The 23,165-nt window shown below is 43.8% G+C and overlaps 1 protein-coding gene across 1 annotated transcript in view; it reads left to right on the top strand.

Moving 5' to 3' along the window:
* Nucleotides 1–23,165, top strand: part of LOC113139618 (phosphatidylinositol 3-kinase regulatory subunit alpha-like) — an 81,521-nt gene that overhangs the window by 46,615 nt on the left and 11,741 nt on the right. The window contains exons 4-5 of the mRNA XM_026322916.1: nt 9,167–9,298; nt 15,950–16,142. Coding sequence (XP_026178701.1) covers nt 9,167–9,298; nt 15,950–16,142 — 325 coding nt within the window. The remainder of the gene's footprint in view (nt 1–9,166; nt 9,299–15,949; nt 16,143–23,165) is intronic.

The following is a 23,165-nucleotide window of genomic DNA, read 5'->3' as shown; positions in this document are numbered from 1 at the left end:
ACTTCCACTGTCAGCACCCGGACTGGACTGAGCTTGTGAGGCAAATCCAAGCAGCTCTGATCTCCGTCATCAGGTGGAGTTTGCCTTGTTATAGAATTGTGGGTAATAATAATTTTTCTGAGGGCTTTTAACTTTTGCCCCATATACATGAGACACCATGAAGCTGCTCAGGAAAAGACAGTAATGTTGGCCATGACTGGCGGTCTGTGAAGTCCCCGTGGTTTCATCCATGCCGTGCTTTGAGAAGTGTTGTTCTGTCTGCTTTAGATTTGTGGTTGTAGTTGAAAACAGAGTGGATCCTGCAGCGTCTGCTGCCCTGGTGTTCTGCAGGACCGGGTCCACTGTGCTGGTGTTCACCTGTGTGTCTGCGTGGTTCTTCTGATTTGGCCATCACCTGTCTCGCTGTGTGGTTGCGTACCTGCAAAAACATATCGCTGAGCTCAGATTTGACGATTAGCTTCTGTTAAACCGCAGTCATACGACCAGAAACCTTCTGACTCTCTCTCTTCTTGAACATTTTTCAAACACACACACACACACACACACACACACACACACACACACACACACACACACACACACAGATTTTATCAGCCTGACCCCGTCTTCTTGTCTGTTGGGAATGTATGATTCCTCCTGTGTTTCCTCATAAATCAGCAAACCCATGACCCGCCTGAGTGTTTTCATGTCTGCTGGTTGATCTCTTGTCTTTGTGTGGATATACAATAGGCGCCTCAGTAGAAGATGGTTATCTATCTGTGTGTGTGTGTGTGTGTGTGTGTGTGTGTGTGTGTGTGTGTGTGTGTGTGTGTGTGAGATGGTCGATAAATAAATTCAATAAAAACACACAGTGCAGTTTTGTTGATGTAATAAGAAGCAGCAACTCCACTGTTTCTCTCCACTTTACGATGTGATGCATTGTGGGTTTAAACATAATCAGGACACGCAGGACATGGAAAGTTTGTTTTTCTCTGCTACTCCTGATATTTCATGTTCTCCTGTGGTTAGCAGCTTCCAGTGAGGTGGTTCCTTTGGTTTAACCCAAATATTTAAAATAAAAAGACAAAACACGGTTAATTTGCAGACATGTCAATGTTTTACTGAAGTAAAGACAGTAAAGGCTCTATTGGAGAGTTTTCTGGTGCACAGTGAAGTGCTTGTGCTCGCTGCTTTGGCATGTTGGTGACTCGTCAGTTCACCCAGTGGGTGCGTGTGTCGCCCAGGTCCACAGCTCAGTGCACTCATGTGCCAAAATCCTTTGGTCATTTTATTTTGGTGATTTTTTTGACTGATGAGAGAAATTTAACCTCAACATGAAGCTGAAACTTCCAGACTTAACGTTAAAATACCAGACAGAAATAAAGTGAGCCATATAATTCCAATCAATAACCTACTTCAATTCCATTTTCTCCTAAAGTCCATAATTAAATTATATTTCAGCTCCTCTGGTTGAACAAACCTATGGTTTCATTATCTGATTTATTTCTCATTTCATTAATGTCCACAATCGGATCACAAATCGAAGCTATGAGACGTCCCAGTCAGTTCAGTTCCAGACTAATCAAGAACATAAGCATAAGTACGACTGCTGAATATTCATGATATCGTGCTGCTACGTGAGTCCGCTGACCATGTTGCTGCTTATAGGAAGTAAAGGTCAGCAGTTTATTGCCAGCACAGCATGAGAGTTTATGAATGAAGGACGGTAACTCACGTTTGTACGTCCAACTAGTTCCTGCCTTTCTAAAGTTAAATTCTTACATAGACAGAAGTTGCAGTATTTACAAAAGTAGTGAGGAAGAGACACTGGATCCTGATGGGGGTGGAGCTTGTACTAATTATTGACCATGATTGTCACAGCCTCTAGCACAGTCAGCTGCAATGCATGATTATGTATTCCTCGTTACCCCCCCCTTAATATTCAAGTGCACACAAGCTTAGTATTGAAATCACCACAAATGTGTTGGCACAGCCTCGATGCTCCAGGCGTGGAGCCTTACACGGCGATCTGTGCTGCGCCCCTGGGTGCATGAATACAGCCCTAAACATAAGACTCTGTTTTGCCTCTTCGGTGAACTTCAGCCTGCAGGGTCAGTTTTGTAATTACCTCTTCACAGTGCTGGTCAATTAGTTCAGCACATGGTTTGGCTGGTTAGTTGAATCTGTTGATATTATATCATATTATATGATAAACTATGCTGCAGGTTTTGAATCTGCCATAGAAATGGAAATGAAAAATATCCATCGCTGCATTTAATCTAATGAATTTACAGTAATTATTGAGGTACGTGCAGAATATAGTGACTGCTGCTGCTATGGTGATGCTCAGTCTAATAATACTCTGTCCCATTAGCACGTCAGCCGTGGATTAATCGGTGAACTGTTTGTTTGTTTGCAGGAGAAATTCTTTTTGTAGCTCTGTTCTTAACCAGCATTGATTTCAATGAGAATCTCCATTGTTCTCTAACTCCGACACTGTTAATGCTGCCTTTATCATTTTCTTACTCACCCTGCTTTAGTTTAATCACTGCAATTGGATTTTGGCACCAACTTGTCCAAGAATCCACTGGAAGGCGTCAGTTTTTCCTCTGAATAGTGCTTGTTCAACTAAATCAGAGCGCGTAATGCTGGCGAGAGCAGATGATCACACAGCTTTTGGACTGTAATGAGATTCTTATAGGAATGCTGCTGCAAAGACACACACACACACACACACACACACACACACGATTAAGAAACACAGGGGTTGGTGTATTAAATTAAAACTGCAGCTTTATCTGATTAGACGGTTCTGCCGTCATTGTGTATGAACAGGGGATTGATTTTGTCCTTCGAATTCCCTGCAGCTCAAGTTCAACTTCAGTCAGACTGCGTCTTTCTTAATTGTCCGTTCTGGATGTTATGGCCTTGGCCGGCGTACAGAACGACGCAGCCTCTAGTTCAAAAGAGACAAGGTCTTCACTGGGTCATTAAGCCTCTTTTACGTCTGCGATACGACCTCTATACGTCCGCTGTAGTTCTGAAGCAGATAATAGAGACACACAGTGCTCTGTCCTTAAATGTCTTTCTGCACTGACTGCAACATTAATCTGAAAAAACTCAAACAGGCCTTGTGTTTTCTCTTTTTTCCTGGGTAGCTTGTTGTAGCACACAGCTCTGAGCCTTTTTCTGACTTGACCACTTTGACCAGCTTCAATTGAAGCGTGTTGATGTCCAGTCTGTTAGTAGTTATTATTACAAACACTTCATCAGCCACAGCATTGTGTATGGTCTCTATAGAAATTACAATCAGTTATACTGAGCAGCCTCCTGACGTGACAGCCATGTTATTTATGTGCCAGTTTGGATGAATCGGAGCTTTTAGAAAAATCTGTCTGCCATTTGTAAATGCGACGTGAGTGTTGTTGTAAATAGTGTCATGTTATTACATGAGCCCAGCTACAGTGAACCACTGTTGGCATGCTAACCTTTGAGATGTTGTTCGTCCATTAGCAATAAATGCACAGATGCAGAGTAAAGTAGCTGTCAACAGACACCAGCAGGTAATGTACACTGAATATTACTGCTTTTACTTTTTATTAGATGTTGGCTTCTGTTTCTGTTCTTAAAGAAACATGTGCCCAGTTTCTTCTAATGGAAGGTTTGCTGAGGAAGCTCAGGTCTGATTTTGCTCCTTTGATTAAAAAAAAAAAATCACTACACTTCACCTTCAAACAGAAAATTATAGACAAGCTTTAATCGACACCCCGCCCAGCGTCGCTGCCAAATGGATCCTGTGTAAGACACAACAATCCAATCCTTAGACTCCTCTCTTGACTATTTACCCTTTTCTTTCATTAGCCCATCTGCTGACTGATCCATATCCAGTGTCAGGCAAAGCTTTGATTAGCTGACTGATGTGCGACTGTGCAGAGGAAATTAGCCACGTTCATCGACGTCTGTGTGTTTACATGGATTGTTGTGTGGTGCAAGGTGAGAGAGCAGGAGATCCAAGCAGCAGAAGAGAGGGTGAGTGGAGAGAGAAGGAATGATTGAGAACAATGACACATGTTCTGGATCAAATGGCCAAATGAAGTTGTTCGTTTGGCAGGAAGATCAGAAAAATCGGCCTGACGTCAATGATGCATCACAACCCAGCTGAAGTGATGGTCAGCAACCTATTTGGGCATGAGTGTAGGTCTAAGACTAGATCTGCTCATTCCTTCATTCTGCTGTCTGTGTGTTCAGCCAGTTCCCAACTAGTTCCCAGCCAGTTCCCAACTAGTTCCCAGCCAGTTCCCAGCCAGTTCCCAACTAGTTCCCAACTAGTTCCCAGCCAGTTCCCAACCAGTTCCCAACTAGTTCCCAGCCAGTTCCCAGCCAGTTCCCAGCCAGTTCCCAACTAGTTCCCAGCCAGTTCCCAGCCAGTTCCCAACTAGTTCCCAACTAGTTCCCAACTAGTTCCCAACTAGTTCCCAGCCAGTTCCCAACCAGTTCCCAACTAGTTCCCAACTAGTTCCCAGCCAGTTCCCAACTAGTTCCCAGCCAGTTCCCAGCCAGTTCCCAACTAGTTCCCAGCCAGTTCCCAGCCAGTTCCCAACTAGTTCCCAGCCAGTTCCCAACTAGTTCCCAGCCAGTTCCCAGCCAGTTCCCAACTAGTTCCCAGCCAGTTCCCAACCAGTTCCCAACTAGTTCCCAGCCAGTTCCCAACTAGTTCCCAACTAGTTCCCAACTAGTTCCCAGCCAGTTCCCAACCAGTTCCCAACTAGTTCCCAACTAGTTCCCAGCCAGTTCCCAACTAGTTCCCAACCAGTTCCCAGCCAGCCAACTGTCACCTGATAAAACATGTCTGGATTAGACAGTAAAGTCGTCCATTTAAACGTCATTTGTGAGTTGACAGTTGCAAACAATAATTTTATCATTCGCACATTTTTATGTGTGATGGTTGTATCTGTAAGAGTCTCAGGAACCTAATTCAAACAGAAAACACTTGATTAGATGCAGCCTTTTCTCTCTGAACAGGAAAGGTGACACAAGAGGAGAAACTGTAGACAAGGAAATGTTTTCTGGAAAGGCTGCAGAGATTAGGAGATAAATTCAGGCTGGACACTTTGGACAGGGACGATAAGGGAGAAGGAACTGAATTGAAGATTTCTTGTTCCCAGTCCCTCAGTGAGCAGTGTCCACCTCAGGACTCCGACATAACTCGACCCTGCCGAGCCAGGCCTCTGCTGCCTTATGTCTGCTGCTTTTCTCTTGAGCTGCTTTTATGATTTTATGTCTGTCATGTTAACAGTTATTACTATCTTTTGAGGTCCAATAATTACTCTCCTTTTTGCCCTGGTTTGGTCTCCACCAGCTGCTGGTCTTCCTTCCAGCTGGTCTCTAACTGTAGTTTGGTGCTGCTGTGCAGAAGGTTAGGGCTTGTTTGTGAACAGCTTCCTACTGCTGTTGGAAATGAGGCTGATAAAAGCCTGACTGAGACTGAGCCCAGGCACAATGTGCTGTAAAACCAAGCTCTAAGGCATCTGCAGAGTGAGGGATTATTCCGTGTGCTTGTCACCACAAATTACACACAGCCATTTGGCCAGTGTTAATATTAAAATATGCATTAGTTCAGCTTTAAGATCGGCAGCAGCAAAGGACGTCACTTTTTCTTCCTCTGCTTCCGACACCTTTGCTGGGAAGCTCTGGTTTTATTGCTGCCTGTATCTGAGAAAGAGTTGTCTGGTCCAGCTCTGCAATAAACAAGTCAGCAGGCTCTCTTTAACGACGGGATTTACTGTCCTCATTGGCAGGAAAACACAGGTCTGTACACACTTTGACTCTCGTGGGCTCAGATGCTTCGCAGGCTGACTAACTAGCACACACACAATTTACGTCAGCTTGGCATCTTAAGTGCTCAGTCACATACGAAAGTAGCACAATGACATTTACACTCAGCTGGCAGTTAATTAGGTCCACCCAGCTAAAACTAAGTCAGTCTAATCCAACAGTCCTGCGGTAAATCCTCTTTCATGAAGGTGATAGTGATGCTCAGTTTGTGTTCGGGGCCCTTCATTCACCTGGATGATCATTTTGGAGGCTGCGGTTTGTGCTGCTGCTGATCTGTGCTGCTTTATACACAGGTGTTTATTTGTCCTATCCTTGTTTGTGCATCTTGTCTTCACCTGCCAATTGCCCCGAGGGCCTTCGTGATCAGCCAGGGGTCAACAGGGTCACCCCCATAGAGCCACAGAGTGACACAGGGTCAAAAAGAGGCCTGGGTGAATCTCATTAGGGCAGATCATGGGTAAATAGGCCACCAGTTAATGTGGTGGTTTCTGACATCAGACACCAGGAAAACTGGTGCTGTTCCTGTTAATCCAGCCTGGCTTAAAAATAATTATCCTGTGAAAGGCCAAAGTCTTGTCTTATTAACTTGTGACCAGACTGTGCTGATCTGAGCCCTTATGGCACTAAATAAAGAATCTGGTGACTTCTAAGAAATGGTGCATGTCTTCAGAACAGTTGGGCCATTTTGCTGTGAGTGTGGGAAAGACAGTCATTAAGCAGCAGAATGGGTCTGAACAAGTGATCCCCTTGTACAGAGGGACTGTGATTTTAACCCAACACTGCTCTTTTGTTTAAGCCAGAAAAATGGATATACGAGGAAACACTTACTTGTAGCATATAAATAAAAATAGATATTTGGGTAAAATCTCTTCCAACACGGTTCAAACACAGGACTTTCTCATAGAGGACTGGTGTTTGAGTCCAGCGTGAAAATACTTCACCACTTTATAGACGATGATTTAAGAGAATTACACCAAATGTTTACAAAGAGCTCTTCAGGTAGATAATACAGACATCTCATGTTAATTACGCTGATGTTATTAGTCATTTTCACCCAAACCATGGTCTGTTCTAACCCTAAAGTGTTGTTTGTGCATAAAGCTGGTCCGGCTCTGCTCATCAGTCATGTTGGTCGAGCTGGATTACACCAAATGTGGTAAAAGAGGGTCTGACCTTAACACACATTGCCTGGGTGAGAAATGCAGACTGTGTCTTACACCTGCTGGAACATGTGGAGGAGAACAATAGTCGGGAAGGTTAAAGCTGCTCACCGCTGCTCGTGATGCTTTTTGACGTGAGCGCATTTTCTTATCAGATCCCTCTATTCTGCGTTTTGACAGCCAGACTGTTGATTGGAGCTACTTTAAACAGTAAGCTTGGCTGTGTCTAATCTTTCCAGTGGAAATTGCATCCTCAAGTGCAGCAGGCATCATAATTAGCCAGTATTGCACAATCATTTGTGCAGAGGGGCAAACCAATCTAACACCATCACCGCTGTTGATATCACCAGCACAAATCCCAGCCTAATGAAAATAACACTGTCAAATTAACCAATTGCAATCTGCTCTTCAGGAATCCAATAGTTTCATGCTCTAATACCCTTACACACACACACACACACACACACAGAAAAAGTGTATTAATATCTTCTCGTGAGTCGGGTCCCATGGCAGCACCAAGTTTGCTCTGTGTGGTGTTGGGGTGATCGAATCCCCCAGACAAATCACCGCACAATAACACAGGCCTGAAGAAGTCATTCACTGATATTGATGGCCTCATGGTTTACTGGCCTGCGGTAATTGGCTGAGTTTACTCAAGCATTTGTTAGAAAGGCAGTTCAGTGGGATTTAACAGGAGTTTGGACTCCGAGGGCCTGATGCGCATTAGGTGCAGAGGTGGCAGGACGTGGAAGATGGGATGTGGAAAGAAAAGGAACAGAAAGTAGAAAAAGACCAGCAGGAAGATGGACGGATAAAAAATAAACTGAAGAAAGTTCAAGGAGGGACAGGACAGAGCGAAGCTGGAGGAAGAACATTCAGAGCAGGGATGGGGAAGGACAAGCGGAGGTGGAGGGGAAAGATAGAGGACACATGCAGGCTTGTTATCTGTTGTTTGGTCTACCAGTGGACATGCTGGTAAACTGTCTTTGTGGGTTGGACAACTCAGTATCTTTTTTATCTGTGGCCGAGTGACAATATTCCCCTTTTCCCAGAAAACTCTTACCGTAAGGCTCCGGCCAATCAGATCTGTGCTGATCCAATCCCACATTTATTTTCCTGATCGGGTTTTTGGAAAAGCTTCGATCCATTAGTCTGCACAGTTCAGCTCATGGTCTCTACTGACACTAACCAAATTCATACCACTAGTAATTCATCTGTACCGTATATACAATGACATCAGGCGCTCATTGTACTAATATCTGTTGACCTGTTTCCAGGGAAACCAGGTCATTCTTCTCCATATTCCCCACAAACATCTGTGAGAAATTTAGGATGTTACCCAAACTACAGGGTTCATCTTTTGTAGTTCCTTCAAGGACGACTTCACTCAGCAGCGAGTTCAGTAAAGCTCATGGCAAACATTTTATGTGGGAAGGTGACCGTTTGGCCAGATGGCAGTGTTAAAGGAAAGGTCACGGGGTCAGAGGGCATGGAGACCTGTGATTTTTACATTTCAAAATGAGCTTTTTCTAAAAGGAGCTGTGGAGATTTTTAATTTTCAAGCTCTGGACTGACTGATACTATCAACCTCAGGCTGATGGACTGAAAATGACAGTGCACCCCATGGGCACAACAGATGCCCAAAAGGCCTCTCCAGGTCCCTGGAGTCTGAGGGCCTGTATTTCATGGTGTTTATATGGAGCGTTCAGATTTACTTGGGAATTAAGGCCTGTGTTTGCCCTCAGTAGGTGTGGTTGGTGACTACGCCCATGATTTAAAAACATCAATATGCAATAGCAAATATGAAAATGACAACAGAATGAGCACATTTGTTTTTCCCCAGAATATTCAGTCTTGCAGCAAATCCACAGTCCGCAACTTTTATGGGTCTGTTTAGACTATGGGGTCTAAAATTTTCAGTTTAGATTTAATCAGCACCTTAACCACCTTTCCTGAACCTGAAACACAGTCGGGACTCTGGATGTGAATCCTGGTCTCGGGTGTGAAATGTGTGTCCTTCATACGTCCACCCTGGCCCCCTCCTGGGGACTCTGCTGCTGTTTGTAAATACAGCCCATGAGACATTATCCAACCAGAGATTATTTCCTACAAGCTGTGTCTGCTTTTGCAGTTTGGCTGATTATAAATCCTTTTCCATATATAACACTTCCCCTCTTTTCTTGTCCTCTCAGATCCGGTCTCAGTGGACCTGGACCAGTACGATGTGGTTTCTCTGACCGATGCTCTCAGAGGGTTCCTGCAGGACCTCCCTATCCCCATCATTCCCAGCACCATCTACAGCGAGCTGGTCTACACTGCTCAAGGTACAGCGTGTTCACTGTGAAATGGATTAAAGGGCCATTTTACTTAAATCACAGAATAACTTTCTCAGACTTACTCACATCAGACAGAGTCAAACTTTGAGGAAGGTAAACTGCCAACACGATTATGAGCCACAAAAAACTGGTTTTGAGTGTTGCTGTGGCTGGAGGCGGCATTTTTGTGGCGGTGACTGCTGTGAGTTCAGGCCTCCAGCTGCCTCCTCTCTCTTCCCCTCACTTACCAGGGTTAAACTTTGTAGCTGAATTTGAGCTAATGGTGTTTTTATTCCTCTCTCGGTGGGTGTGAGTCCGGACGCTGATGCCATCTGACAGAATTCTGCCTAATCTGGATGTAAAGATGTCAAAGCTGTACCCTCTCATCAGCAACAAATGTCTGCTTTTCTCCTGACAGCTCCAGGTTTCAGTAGACCCAGTCTCTGAGCTGCTTTTCTCATTTTCTGCACAGCTGACCTGCCTGTTCACCCTTTCACCTGCCGCCTACCTCGCCCAGTGGGCCCTCCTCTCTCCGGCTTTTAGGAGCTCTCACACTCCTATCTATTTTTCATGAACCCTCCCTTGACAGCTGGGGTTTCGTGCTTTATGTGGGTGATGTGTGAGCCGGTGTGTGTGTGGAAATAAGACAAAGTAAAACTCAGACTCAGATGAACAGTTTTTCAGGATCGAGGCCCTTCCCGAGCTCACCGAAGGTTCACACCTGCTTCCCTGCAAGTCTGCCCCCAAAATTTCACTCGACTAAGCTCCTCAACATGATCTCCAACTAAAAACCCCTCAATTATGTAAGTGCTTTTCTCTCTTTCCCTTTTAACCCTCATCCTGCTAAGTGACAGCCCTTTTTTAAATTTTACTTATTCATGGAAACATTTTCAGTCGGGATAAACCACTTTGAAAGGACGCTCCAAGTATTTTGCAGAGGTCATCTGAGGTTAAGCTTATTGCATAGGAACTTCTTATTTAGGGATGGACACGGTGTATTTTAAGATGGATTGTGTGGTCTTAAGTATTTTATTAGTAAGGGCAGGTCATGCAGTAATACTGTTGTCTGGTGTCTCCCTCCCTGCTGCTGCTTCTTTATGTTGTAATGATCATACGTGTCTATTGTAGATACAGTCAGCGACGACAGCACGTTGGCCACAGGTGCCAGTGTTTGTGTCGAGCTGACTCCTAATCCTCTGTCTTCCTCTTACTGTTCTGAAAATACTCCAGTCATTTAATTTTATTTTCGTTAGTTCGAACTCAGTTCGTCACAGACGTGCTCACCAAACTGGTTGCAATTACTTTGTCTCAGATAAAACAAATATATAAACAGCAGTGTTGGCGATTACATCCATATGGATGGAATCAGGAAACACTGGCTTGATATAAAAACACTTACTGTCTGTCCTGCCTTAGTCTGATCCCCGAGATTTGTCGACGCTCTAACAGTTAAAATCCCATCTCCTTCTCTTTTATTGGCTGCGGTTCCTCTGGCTGTCCTGTCTGTTCCGTCTGTGTCCGTCTTCCCAGTCTGAGGCTCATCCTGGGAATTCCCCCTCCACTGTTAGAAATGAAGAGAAAATCCCCAGGACTTTTCAACAGCCTTTTTGTTCAACGTTTCAGACAAATATTACAAATGCCACTCGAAATGATCGAGTGTTACCTGGGTGAGGCTGGAGAAATCTGTGAGAGCGGAGACAAAATCCCATTTGAAGATGAAATCAGGTTCTACAGTAAGTCCAGTTTGAAAATGTGAGATTATATGAGCCAGACATCATTTAACTTCTCACCAGTCCTTTGATTTTCTGTTTCTGTGCTTTCTTCATTCTGTTATTTCAGTATAGTTACCTTTGCTGCCATCACATGGCTGCAGACCTCCCATAATCCTCCTGCAATACCTGACCACACTTGGCCTTTTGTCATCAGGCCGGTGCCATGTTCAGGTTTGGTATTTTCAGCCTTTTTCTAGAAACACATGAGGATTGTGATGCTGTCGCATGTAAAAGAGCCTTAAACCTTAAACGTAATGATGGCAGCAGAGCAGATATAGATGAATGTGATTTACAGTCAGCAGGAACTGGTTTGTCCTGCCGTCACCTTTTACATGTCTCCCCTCTGCTCCTCACTTTCCTGGTCTTTTAGTCTCTGACTCACTTGTCTTAATAATTGAATCTAGACTTTAATCTAAACTTCTCCTCTGCCCACCTTCTTTATTCATCCCTCTCCTCACTTCTTTTCTCCAGGCCTGTTTTTTCTCCTCTCTGGGTCTCTTCTTGTTAGTTAACCCTAATGGTCCCACCAGGCCCAGCGTCTGTGAGGGCAAAGGTCAGCTGGCTCAGGCCGCTGTCCATCTGGACAGTCGCTGTGAATATAGTTCACACGGGGACTTTGCTGATTTCTTCAGGGATGTGTTTCACGACAAACTGACATCTTTAATCTTTTGAACTCTAGAGGATCCAGAATCCAGTCTAACCATCTGATGTCATCTGCAGTAGATCTTTTTTGCCCAAAATATTCTGGTTTGTGTGGACGCTCTTTCTGCAGACACTAATCACCTGGTTTGGAATTAGTCAGAAACAATCCAGCTGTTATTGTCTGTCACAGCAACGTGGGCGGATCATGTTGCACCTTCACTTATTAGATGAAAATGAAATTAAAATGTAGGTGCACCTCATCAATAAGTGACACACTGTTTTCATCCACCTGCTGATAATTTAACCTGCTTCACCCTGTTTTGGACTTTGGGGGGAGGGCGGCAGGGAATAATAAAAATCCTGTCATATGAAAACAGATATGATCTTTCATTTCTTAGTCTGAACCCAGGGAGAAGAGTGGAAACAGAAAAGCCCCAGCTGGCCCCTGAAGTGCTGTGTGTGTGTAAAATAAACCAGATTTTCACTTTCATTGATCCTCTGTTGTGGGAAAACAGCAGAAACCACGATTTAGGTTAAGCAGAGACAAAAACATCCATACAGTTTATTTGTCAAGATAAAAGTCATAAAACTGTGAATTAGCTCTAACACAGTCCGGAGGTGAAGCTGCAGTTAACCCCATTTGTTTTCACCACCTTCCTCCCTGCTGTCACCTCCACCCCCACTGTCCAGTTTCTGTCCAGTCTCCCAGAGTCTCCCGGGGCCAGATGGACAGGCCAAGTTCCCTCTCCAGCCTTGACCTCTATTGACCACTGAGGTCAACCACAATCCCCAATAAGAGATGGAGGAGGTGTGTGTGAGTGTGTGTGGATGTCAGATATAGGGAGGTGATGTCCATGACCTCCATCAGGCTGCAGCAGATTGTCAGCCATCCTTCACGGCCCACCTGCCCACCACCACTGAAACACACACACACACACACACACACACACACACACACACACACACACACACCTCAAGTGTCCTTGAACTTCCCTAAGTTTCCCACGCTCCGTCCTGTAAATGTTTTACATTCCCAAAATGTCGGGATTGCTCCATTTCGAATGTGCCTTCTTTCTTTTTATGTAAATTCTACGTTTATAAACTGTGAAATTCTACATTTTCATATTTTTTCCTCTTTTCATCAGTAGCCATTGAATGCATTTACATTCTGTGTGTAGACCATCAATCTGCATAGAATTCAGTTTGCTTTTCTCTTCCAAGGGATTCACAGGAATTAATGCATAATTTTACTGGACATTATGCAGAAGACAAACACAGGTGCATGCACAAATTGACATAATGTAACACTGCTGATTGTGTTCTGCGGCCCTGTGAGCTGCATTGTAAACAGAGAAGACAGATGCTCAAGGCATGTTTTTCAAAAATAACAGAAAATACCACGCAGATACAGAGAAATATCACACTATTCATATGAAAACCTCTCAGCAGTGGATCAGTTGTTATAAAATATGTTTAAATGTACTCGTTTGTTTGTAGCTCATGCAGTGAGCCATTTATATTGGGTTGAGTAACAAAATACACACCGAGGCTTCTTAAACAAAGCACCTTGACTCCACCCTCTGAGTCCTCTTGACCCCTCCCCTCTGTCTGTCTGCCCTTTGACCTCCAGACACCAACGCCCAATGTGGTAAAACACAGGATGATAAATGCTTGACAGTCATAAAGTTTACGCAGCAACACATGCACAATGAAACGCACCTTTCAGAAATGTTAAAATATTAAAATATTAAAATAAAAAAATGACAACCCTGTCAAGACTAATGGAGTCACATAAGCTGGATTATGTTATTTAAGGTTATGTTTTAGATTTTTACACATCTCTGTTACTGAGAATGGAAAAGTGAGCTTCTTTCATTACTGCAGGAACAGATCCTGGGTCTCCAGAGCTTTGAGAACATGATTTCTTTCGCTGCTTGTTCTCCCCCTCTCTCTCCCCTCCTTTCTCCATATTTCTAATCAGTCTTCAGTCGATCAGTTGTTCTGTCAGTTCCTCCATTTCTCTGCAGGCACTCTGTGTTATTGGGATCGATTTGAGCATTTTAGTTCCTGCACAGAGAGCCAGACACACCAATACCTCATATGGGCGGTCAATACAGATCAGCATTCTAACACCTGGATACATACAGCATGCACACTTGCAGAGCATTGCATCACACCCATCACTGCACCACATATAACATGCATATATTATATATATGTATTGTATATAGTGTATGTCTGGTTTAGGTCTCCCCACAAACACAGCCCCTGTGTATCCCACTACCAGGTCCTTTCCCCCCTCCAAACCATGTTCTCACCTCTAGGAGCTTTGTGCTCTGTACTCGTTGGTAGCTGTAAAAATAAAAAGGTCGAAGGGAACGTTAGGACAGGGTCAGCATGTGACTTTGGGTTTTTTGCTATTGAATTTTTCTCGAATTTAACTTTAATATGTTTCATGTCTGTTTGTGTTTCGATTCATGAATTCAGTCATTCTAGTGTTTACCTTATAGCTGCTTTGGCAATGATTCCTAATGAGCACATGATCCTTTAATTATTTACAATCTATTTGTAATTTTTCCTGCACGTATAAAAGACAAAATACATGCACATAAATGCTACTGTACATGTTGTATGTTACTGCAACATACTGATGAAAACTGAGCTAGTATGGACTGTGTGATTTTTTTCCTAATCCGTTTTTTGTTTTAGAAAGCCAGAGCTTGAATTTTTACAGGAAGGCAATGACTGAATGTCACAAACACAAATCTGATTACAGATACTCAGAAATCCCTGAGACAGATTCAGACAGAAACAGCCGGACCGGTTCTGTGGGTTCTTGTGCAGAATGCTAAGTCTGGTGTTCAGAGGCAGATCTGTGCTCTCCCACTGAGCTCCCCCCATCATAAACTCGGCGCACAGCAGGCTCAGGCACAGATGTTTTCTTGTTTGCAGCCTGTTTTGCGGTGGTAAAGGGCCTGTTGTGACAGAGCTCGTCAACATGTCTGGTCCTCTTCAGACGCAGCCCATTGTCTGAACCCAGATCATACAAGAAAAGGAGTCGGTATTATTCCCTGTGCCGTCACCCGCTGTGGCATTTTCACCAGCATGTGTATATCAAGGCCCTGTGATTTTCTCCATAGCGAGTGCCAGGCTAGCTGGCTAGCAGCTGGCTAGCAGCTGGCTAGCGGCCGGCTGCTGGACTGGGTCTGAATTCAGATCACCAGAGTCCTGCCAGGGCCGTACGTCTCTTCAATGTCACCAAGCACAAAGCAGCTGGATATGAATGGAGCTGCTGCAGGTCTGAGCTCAGTGCACTGAAAACTAATATTTGAAAGTGATAGATGTTTATGTGCGTGGCAGACAGGGTGTGTGCTGAGCTGCTTATGCTTTCATCTGACTTTGGTTGAACATTGGTTACGTAATGACACAGTCTTCCTAAAGTCAAATCTCCTTGTTGCACATTGTGCTTCCTAAAAATCAAAAGAAATATTATTTCAGTGAAATCAGTTCAGGAAGTGTTGACGTACCTTCCTCCAACAAAGCTTCTAGATATACACGTGGCCCATGGGGCTGGTATCATGTACCGAGTCTTTGTCGTCATGGGTCCAGTAATGAACAGTGTACCAAAATAACCTGGGTAGCTGTGGGTTAAAATCTCAGCTTCCTAAAGAAGCAGCACTGACTGAAGGGAGAAACAAACAGCAGCTTCTGGTTTGAAAGTTATGTCTGTTGTCCACCTGTCCACCCCGACCTGCTCCTTACTCAGACTTTGTCACCTACGTCGAAGTGGTTTTTTAGCAGTGGGGGGGTCCTACTGGCAGGAGCATTTTAACCCACTCTCTGTTCTTACACCATTAACACCAAAAAAATGTGTTTCTTTTACAGTCTCTCCTTTTTCACTGGTTTGCTGGGAAAAATGGTTTTGGGGCCTGTGAGCGTCACGTGAATGTGGAAGTTGTAGTATTGGGGTTTGGCCACTAGGCCTAATTTTCTTTGCAGACCAGGGTTGTTCCTGGGGGCTAGCTATAGTACAGTAGGCCCCCCCAGTTCAAGTGAAGGAAAATTTGAATGTCACAGCGTGCAGGTATATTTTAACAGTGTTATCTCTGCTTTGTGTCAGCTGTTTGGCGAAGGCCTTTTCCTTTCTCAGCACAAATCCAGCTCCATAAGGAAGTGCAGATGTTTAGATGGAAGCCAAATGGGATGAAGTAAGAAAAACCCTCTGGGGGCTGTTCTTGTCTCTTAGAGAGTCCGAGTGTGGAGGAGTGTGGAGAGAGGCTGAAGAGGATCCTGGAGTCTCCCAGCATCCCTCAGGCCAACCACCAGCTGCTGGTCCACCTCAGCAGACACCTGGCCAGGGTCAGCCAGAACAACCAGACTGGTCCCCGGCTGCTGGCACAGGCGTTCTCAGAGGTCGTCTTCAAGCACTCGCCCCTCAGGTAAAGAGGGTTCTTCCTGTTCTCATTTATATAAACAGTGACTAACTACAGCTCTGCACTGCTTTGGGCAGTATGTGTCTACAGTTGGTCCTTGCAGTCCTGAGCCGCTGCAACTTAAACATACCAGATGTTTAAGTTTCAGATTAGCAGGTACCTGACAGGTGGACCTCAGCTAATCCTGCATCAGTGAATCCACAAAAACACTTTAAAACCCTGAAATCTAGTGACTGTGGTGTGAGAGACAGAGCACACGTCCAGAAACCAACCAGTGGAACGTCACTTTACCATGTGGCGTTGTTTACCTCCACTCGGTATATTATTTACCTTTGCCAGGACACTATGTTGTGTATAATTGCTTAGTTAATGACTTTCCAATTTGCTTCTTTATCTATTCAATGAGGTTAATACGTGTGGTTGTTAATTACAGTGTTAGTCTCTGACTGACAGGGAAACAATGGTGCTTCCCTAATGCAGGTAATAGGAAAATGGAAATGGAGGTAACACCCTCCCCCCCCCCCCTTCTCTGATCTGACAGTTTCCTTTTCAGCACCTCAGTGTTCCTGAACATGGGAACACTGGAGTTTTCTGTATAATCCAATGATGAAACTGGTTTTTATGGTTTACACATCATAGTGTTTCTGAGGAATCCTGTGCTCAGTCTCTAAATGCTACGATAATAAAGGCTTTATCTGGCATTGCTAAGAATAACTATTTCATTATTCAGATATGGACCTAAAGATAATACACACCATAATAATGTGCTTAGAAAATACCAGAATCTGCACAGAAATTGAAAGAGAGCAGAAGCTGAATGTCGTCTCTGTTCTCTAACCTCAGACTGCCATTACAAAATATTATTTTAATCTCTACTATTGGATGCTTCTCATTTCCCTGCTGGCAGAGACTTGTAATTGACCCGTCTCCTTGAGCTTTGGCATTTGTTTTAATCAAAGAACCAGATATTTTCCAACACAGTTGTTCATCTTTTTTACTGATGATTCAACCAGGAGAGTTTCATGTCTTTCCAAGACTAGAGCAGCACCAGCTCTCCATCATCCAGCATGCAAAAATTAGACTTTTACATCCAGAATCCTGGAAACTGTGCCAAAATATAATGGCTCCCATATTGCTTCTCTATAGATGCTGATTGGAAATCATTATTTTTATGCTGCAGTAGCACTTTACACAGGCAAACGGAATTAAAATTAGAAGTTAGTAATTATGGGCACGCATTTTGTTCTCTACATGTGTCATGGTCCTTGAAGGATGATGTTAAGATGAAAATCCCATGTGAGGAGGTTTTTCCAGCTGTGAAATGTCAATTATGCTCTTTAGCATTTTAACTTCTGTCTTTCCATTTGTTGCTTAAAATCACTGATTATTCCAACAACAATCACTTCTCTTGCAAAAGTCCCATTGCATTTGGGTGGAAAGGGTTTTTTGTTTCAGTCAACATTTGTGAACCAGGCAGCCAAAGAGCTGAATGAAAGGCACCGAGTGTGACGCTCCATCCACAAATCAACCACTGCTTGTTCCCAAGCTCCAACCGAAATTGTCTTGATCCAGCACAAAGGCTTGATATTTAGGCAGTAAGGTAGCTTCCTTTGCTAACAGGAAAATCAAGGATGATATTTGACTCAGCTCTAATAACATCCTGTAGTTTAAGAGCTGGACTGAGTGGCGAATGGGATTAACAAGGCTGATGGTATTGTTTGGTTTCTGTGTACCCGGCACAAGCTCGTCTGCATTTGTTTTCCCAGAAATTACAGAGAAGAATTTTGCGGTGAATCAGAAGCAGTCGTTGTTTGAGAAGCGTGGTCAGTGCACCCCTGACGTGCGTAACGGGCGGATAAAGAGCAGGGCGGCGTATCGTAGCATGCCATGATATTTGAACCAGATCCCATGTCAGTTTATATTTCAGCTTGTCAGCTTCTGTGTGCGTGTGTGTGCAAATGTCAGCTAATCCTAGATGGTTCTGGAGTGTGCAGCACAGTCTGTAAGCATTTAGACAATCACACAAATCCTGTTGTTTGGTCTGTCACTGGTTTCTCATTTGAATAATACCTGGAGGGGGATAGTCAGTATTTTTCTCATGAAAAGACCAAGGCTCAAAAATGAACAAATGAGTTGATCCAACTAAAACATATTATCTGAGTATCCAAATCTTATGTGATATTATTACTGTTAGCCACAGAGCTCGTCTGGAAAGAAAACAAAAAGAGAACCACGAGCACGGTCCCTAACTTTTGTTCATCCCTCTCAAAACATGTTGAAATTTGAAGCTAATTTATGTCCTTGTCTGTGCTATTGTCAACAGTGCGGACGTGAATCCGGAGCATCACGTCAGGATCTTGGAGGCTCTGATCACAGCAGGAGGTCTCATGGAAATTCAGGCTGCACCAGGTAGGATGATAAACACACACACACACACACACACACACACACCATATACATACCATGTACATCAGTGCACACACTCCTCTCTTCTTTGCGTTTGCTGGTTGGTCTGTATTGTGACAGATATGAGTTTGCTTGAGTTGGTTCTGTTGTGACTCTGAAAAGTCAAACCAAAGCTCTGCACCAGCCGCCAATGAAGATGATTTTCAGATCTTTCTGCTCCCTGACAGAGTGCCTGAAGTCTGTTTCTTAACTGTACCATCCTACGTTTCTCAGTCTGGAAACATGACATTCTCTTTCCCTCCTCTGCTGCACCACAAACTGCAGTGGAAAACACACGTTTGGGTTGTGAAATATGTGGAAAACACAAACTTTTTGCCTGAGCTGCTGTGATAAATTGGGCATGAAGCATGAAATAGCAGCTTTAACTTTGTCATCTGTCCTCGGTCTGGATGTACGGAGCTTAGAGTAACAAAACAAAGCGGTTTTCTGATGTTTTTGTGTTGGTGTTCCTGCTTTCTAGGGCTGTTATAGCTAAGAGCGAGGGCATGACTGCGAACATGCAGAAGCTGTAAAGTGTTTCAGTTCTCTGAAAGCAAATAAAAAAACAGTCTTCTCTCAACTCAGATTTCCAGGAGACAGCCTACTGGTCTCAGATTTTTGGCTTTGTAACAAAGGAATATAATTCATATATAGAATGGGTCCGAAACTGATGAGTCAAAACCTGACTCTGGTGCCCCGTTCATGGCCCCATAAGCAGTGAGGAAGTGAGAGAAGTGTTTTTTATCTTTGACTTCAAGCAGCAGCCTTAATATTCCTGTGCATCTTAAAACATAGGACTTTTTGTTTGTACCTAAAATTGTAAAAACTGTGAACCATCTAATCAGCCACTGAACAGTTTCCAGCTCTGCAGGTCTGAATCCTACTAACAATTAGTCTGTACTGTGTTACAAAATCATGCGTTTGGCAATTCTTAATAAATCATATAAAACATATTCTGCCTTTTGAAGAAGCTGCTTTTTGTTGCCTGATTTCTAACTTCTGAAGCTGATGTTGGGCTCGTGGAGAATTACTGGGAGGAAAATTATTTGCTGTCACTGTCAGAGGGTCAGCGTGTGTGTGTGTGTGTGTGTGTGTGTGTGTGTGTGTGTGTAAATGTCAGTAGGCCAGTGTGTGAGGTTGTGTATTTATAAGGTTGTGCTGGTCTGTTGAGGGTTAAGGCCACATTGGGCATATCAGTCATATCTGTGATTACTGTGGCTGCTCAGGGGTTGTGGTTCATTTATATGGAGCAGTGAGATTTATTTTGGGGCGATGTTGGAAAGGTTGCTGGAGGAGTAGGCAGCGGGAGTCCAATTTACAACCAGGCAGGAACATGTCCTGGACGAAATCGCCTTTGTTCAACCCCAGGCAGGTCGGTGGGTTGGATCTTGCCTTCGGTTTCTTCATTAGTTTATTATTATTAATTTTACAGCTTTGAATTGGTAAATTTTTTTTATGTTAGAGCTAAAACCTTCTCAGGTGAATTTCTCAGTTGTCTAGTATCAGCCAGTGTCTGTTGTGGTAATAAAATAAAAAGCTAATATGTCCTTTTTGCTGCTATGCTGACGATGTAGAGATGTTTTCACCATAATAAAATGTGTGGCCTTCCTTACGTCCTCCGTATTATCTCTACAATCCACCTTTGACGAGTTCATTTTGCAGGTCATCTAATTTGACACAAATATGTAAAATGATAATCAAATCTTGTTTCTGAAATTCTAAAATCTAAATGGAAAGAGTCATTTGCTAATCAGAAATGTGGAAAAGATGAACAGGCTTTTCTTTGTGATTTGCACTTTGAGGCCAAAGCTAAAGAGCAAACAAACACAGACACACCTCACAGTGTCACAAATCAGACCTCACCATTGGTGGGAATCCTCTGTCGTTTGTTCGATTTTCCTCTTTTTTTTTTTTTTTTTTTTTTGGGGCGACACACAAAAGGACAAGATGATGCCTGGAGGACGATCAATAATTCATGCAATTAACCTCTTGTCCTGCAGGGTGGGGAGATAGGATGGCTACATCAAGGGTCTGGGCTGGGTGGCCACTGGAGATCTGAGATTTTTCCTGTTTCAGAATATCTTTAAAATGCTAATTTCAATTGCAGCCCAGTGAGAAGCACACAAGGAAATTTAACACGCTCAGGTTGATTTTAAAATGTCCAAACACGGTCGACATTTTGCAGAGCTTCTCCCCGGGGTGTCACGGCTTTGCTCCTGCTTCCTCATTTGCTCAGCGTTTGGTGATGTTATGTCTTTTCTCTAACTACATGTTTATTTGCTGTTGAGCATTTGTAAATTCATCCTCTTGTTGCACATTTAAGCTAATTGCTAAATCAATGCCCTGCATGTTTAAAATATATGTGTGTCAGTGTGTGTGTCTTGTAGGTGTGTGTGTGTGTGTGTGTTGGCAGACAAGCTTACATCACAGTAACCAGAGGGAGCTGTGTTGTGTCGTCTTTGAAGCGTGTCTTTTGTCGTATCTCCCACACAACCTCTCTCCCTGGGTGTCTGGGTTTGTAATCAAGGGAAGTGGTGTGGGATGACGTAACACACAGTTTACACATCGCCCTTCTCCTTCATTCTGGAGCTTGGTCTGCACCTTATGTGCTTATGTCATATCATGAGTTTTGATTATCAGGGTTTTGTCCAGTCGGGGATCGGCTGCTTAGAAATCAGTGAGTTCAGCCAAGACGAGGTCACTCTGCATATCTCCCTGAGTCAGTGTCACCGTCTGGGAGAGTCTGTTGCAGCTTGGAAATAACAAACTAGACACAAAACAGAAAAATCTCATGATGACAACCGTAAATGGCCGAGCTTGAAGACATCATGAATATCTAAAATGTTTGTTTTTCCTGAGCTATGAAACGTTTAGCGTCTAAACAATGCCATCAGATCGTCCTCACGTGCTCTGTGGTTTCTAATGACGCAGCTCTGTGCCTGTGGTCTGTTTGCATCGTAACATAGCAGAGGCCTGTACTCCACTGTTGGACTGTTTGTGCACCACCCTGCTGCTCCGGCTCAGATTCTCTTCACAATGTGTGTTTGCATATATGCACGGTGCTCTGTGTGTGTGTGTGTGTGTGTGTGTGTGTGTGTGTGTGTGTGTGTGTGTGTGCGTGTGTGTGCACATCACTTGCATGTGAAGCTTCTGTCTCATCCAGCCAATCTGTCAGCCAGCACACTTGAATCAGTAGGAAAAAGATGGGAGGACTGTAAACTCCCCAACACACCCATCCACGTTCTGGCCCTCTCTCCCTGCTTTTGTTATGAGCTGTTTTCCTTTGCAGGCACGCAAGCCGTGCCCGCAGTTTGGCAAGACTGCAGCATACACTAACACACTTAAACACACACACACACACACACACACACACTCACACACAGGTTCGCTCCCTGCTCTCTCAGGTCATTTATTTGGTTGCTAATGCAGCCAAGGAGGCTCTGCTGGTAAAATCCACTGTTCAGAAACTCCATCAGACAGGTCCTCCCAGTTTGCTTCACATTATTTTAGTCCTCTGTTGAATTCATCCATGTGTGTCCTAATAATTCTGGTTCAGAGCAGTCTGGGTGTTGGCCGTCATTGCGGCATCTTGTTGGTGGTTAGCCTGTGTTAGCACAAGGCTGGAGGTAGCTGATCCGCCTTTGCCCAAAGTGAAAAAATATCCCAGCGAATATTTTAAGTCTCTATGATCAGACAGTGTAGCCTGATTGTTTAAAGGGTTTAATGTGGGAACAACAGTGTAATGAGCGATCCCGACTATGGGCTGTCAGCGGAGTCGCCATATTAGCAGTTCAAGTTGAATACAGTTTGTTTCCTGAGCAGAACTTGAGTGATGACTCATTACAAGCAGTGTTTTCGGTTTTATAAATGTTTATTCATGGATGGACAAGTCATTACAACATGAGACACCACACACCCTAATAACACCGTGCACCATCAACCACCTTCAGGAGACTTGACCCTGGCAGCATTATCACCTGAGAACAGGTCTGCACAGGGACACTGGAACCAAACCTGGCAACCGTTCTATGATTGAAAGACCCAGTGTCGTGAAAAAAAATACCCATGCCCTATGTACATGTAAATGTAGTAGCATGTAGTATATATTCATACTATTTATGTATACACTGTTGTTTATCTTTACATAAAACAGTAACAAGATTAACTGTGTCACTACATCTGCTCTAGACTTGGAGGTTGACATATCTTTTTGCTTCAGACAGAGCCAGGCTAGCAGTTTCCCTCTGCTTCCAGTCTTTATGCTAAGCTAGGCTAACCATGTTTCTGTTCTTGACATGCCAGACTCATATGTTTTTTGATATCACAAAAAAGATGCACATTATACAGACGACCTACTCCTCGAATAATGCAGTGGCAGTTTCCTCCTTTAGAGGTGAACAGCTAAACACACAGTCAGAGCTGAGAGCACAGTGTATGCATGTCAGTCAGATATATGCAGTGTGTGTGTGTGTGTGTGTGTGTGTTTGGTGTGAAGGGTTCACAGTTAAGTCATGACTCTATCCCATTGAGAGGAAAGTACCAGCTGAACATCCAGCATAATCCTGCTGTATGGGGTCAGCAGCA

This window comes from Mastacembelus armatus, chromosome 4, assembly GCF_900324485.2.
Source record: "Mastacembelus armatus chromosome 4, fMasArm1.2, whole genome shotgun sequence".
NCBI classification, from domain to species: domain Eukaryota; kingdom Metazoa; phylum Chordata; class Actinopteri; order Synbranchiformes; family Mastacembelidae; genus Mastacembelus; species Mastacembelus armatus.
Note: the sequence above shows the minus strand (reverse complement) of the source record. Positions and strands in the feature narration are given on the sequence as shown.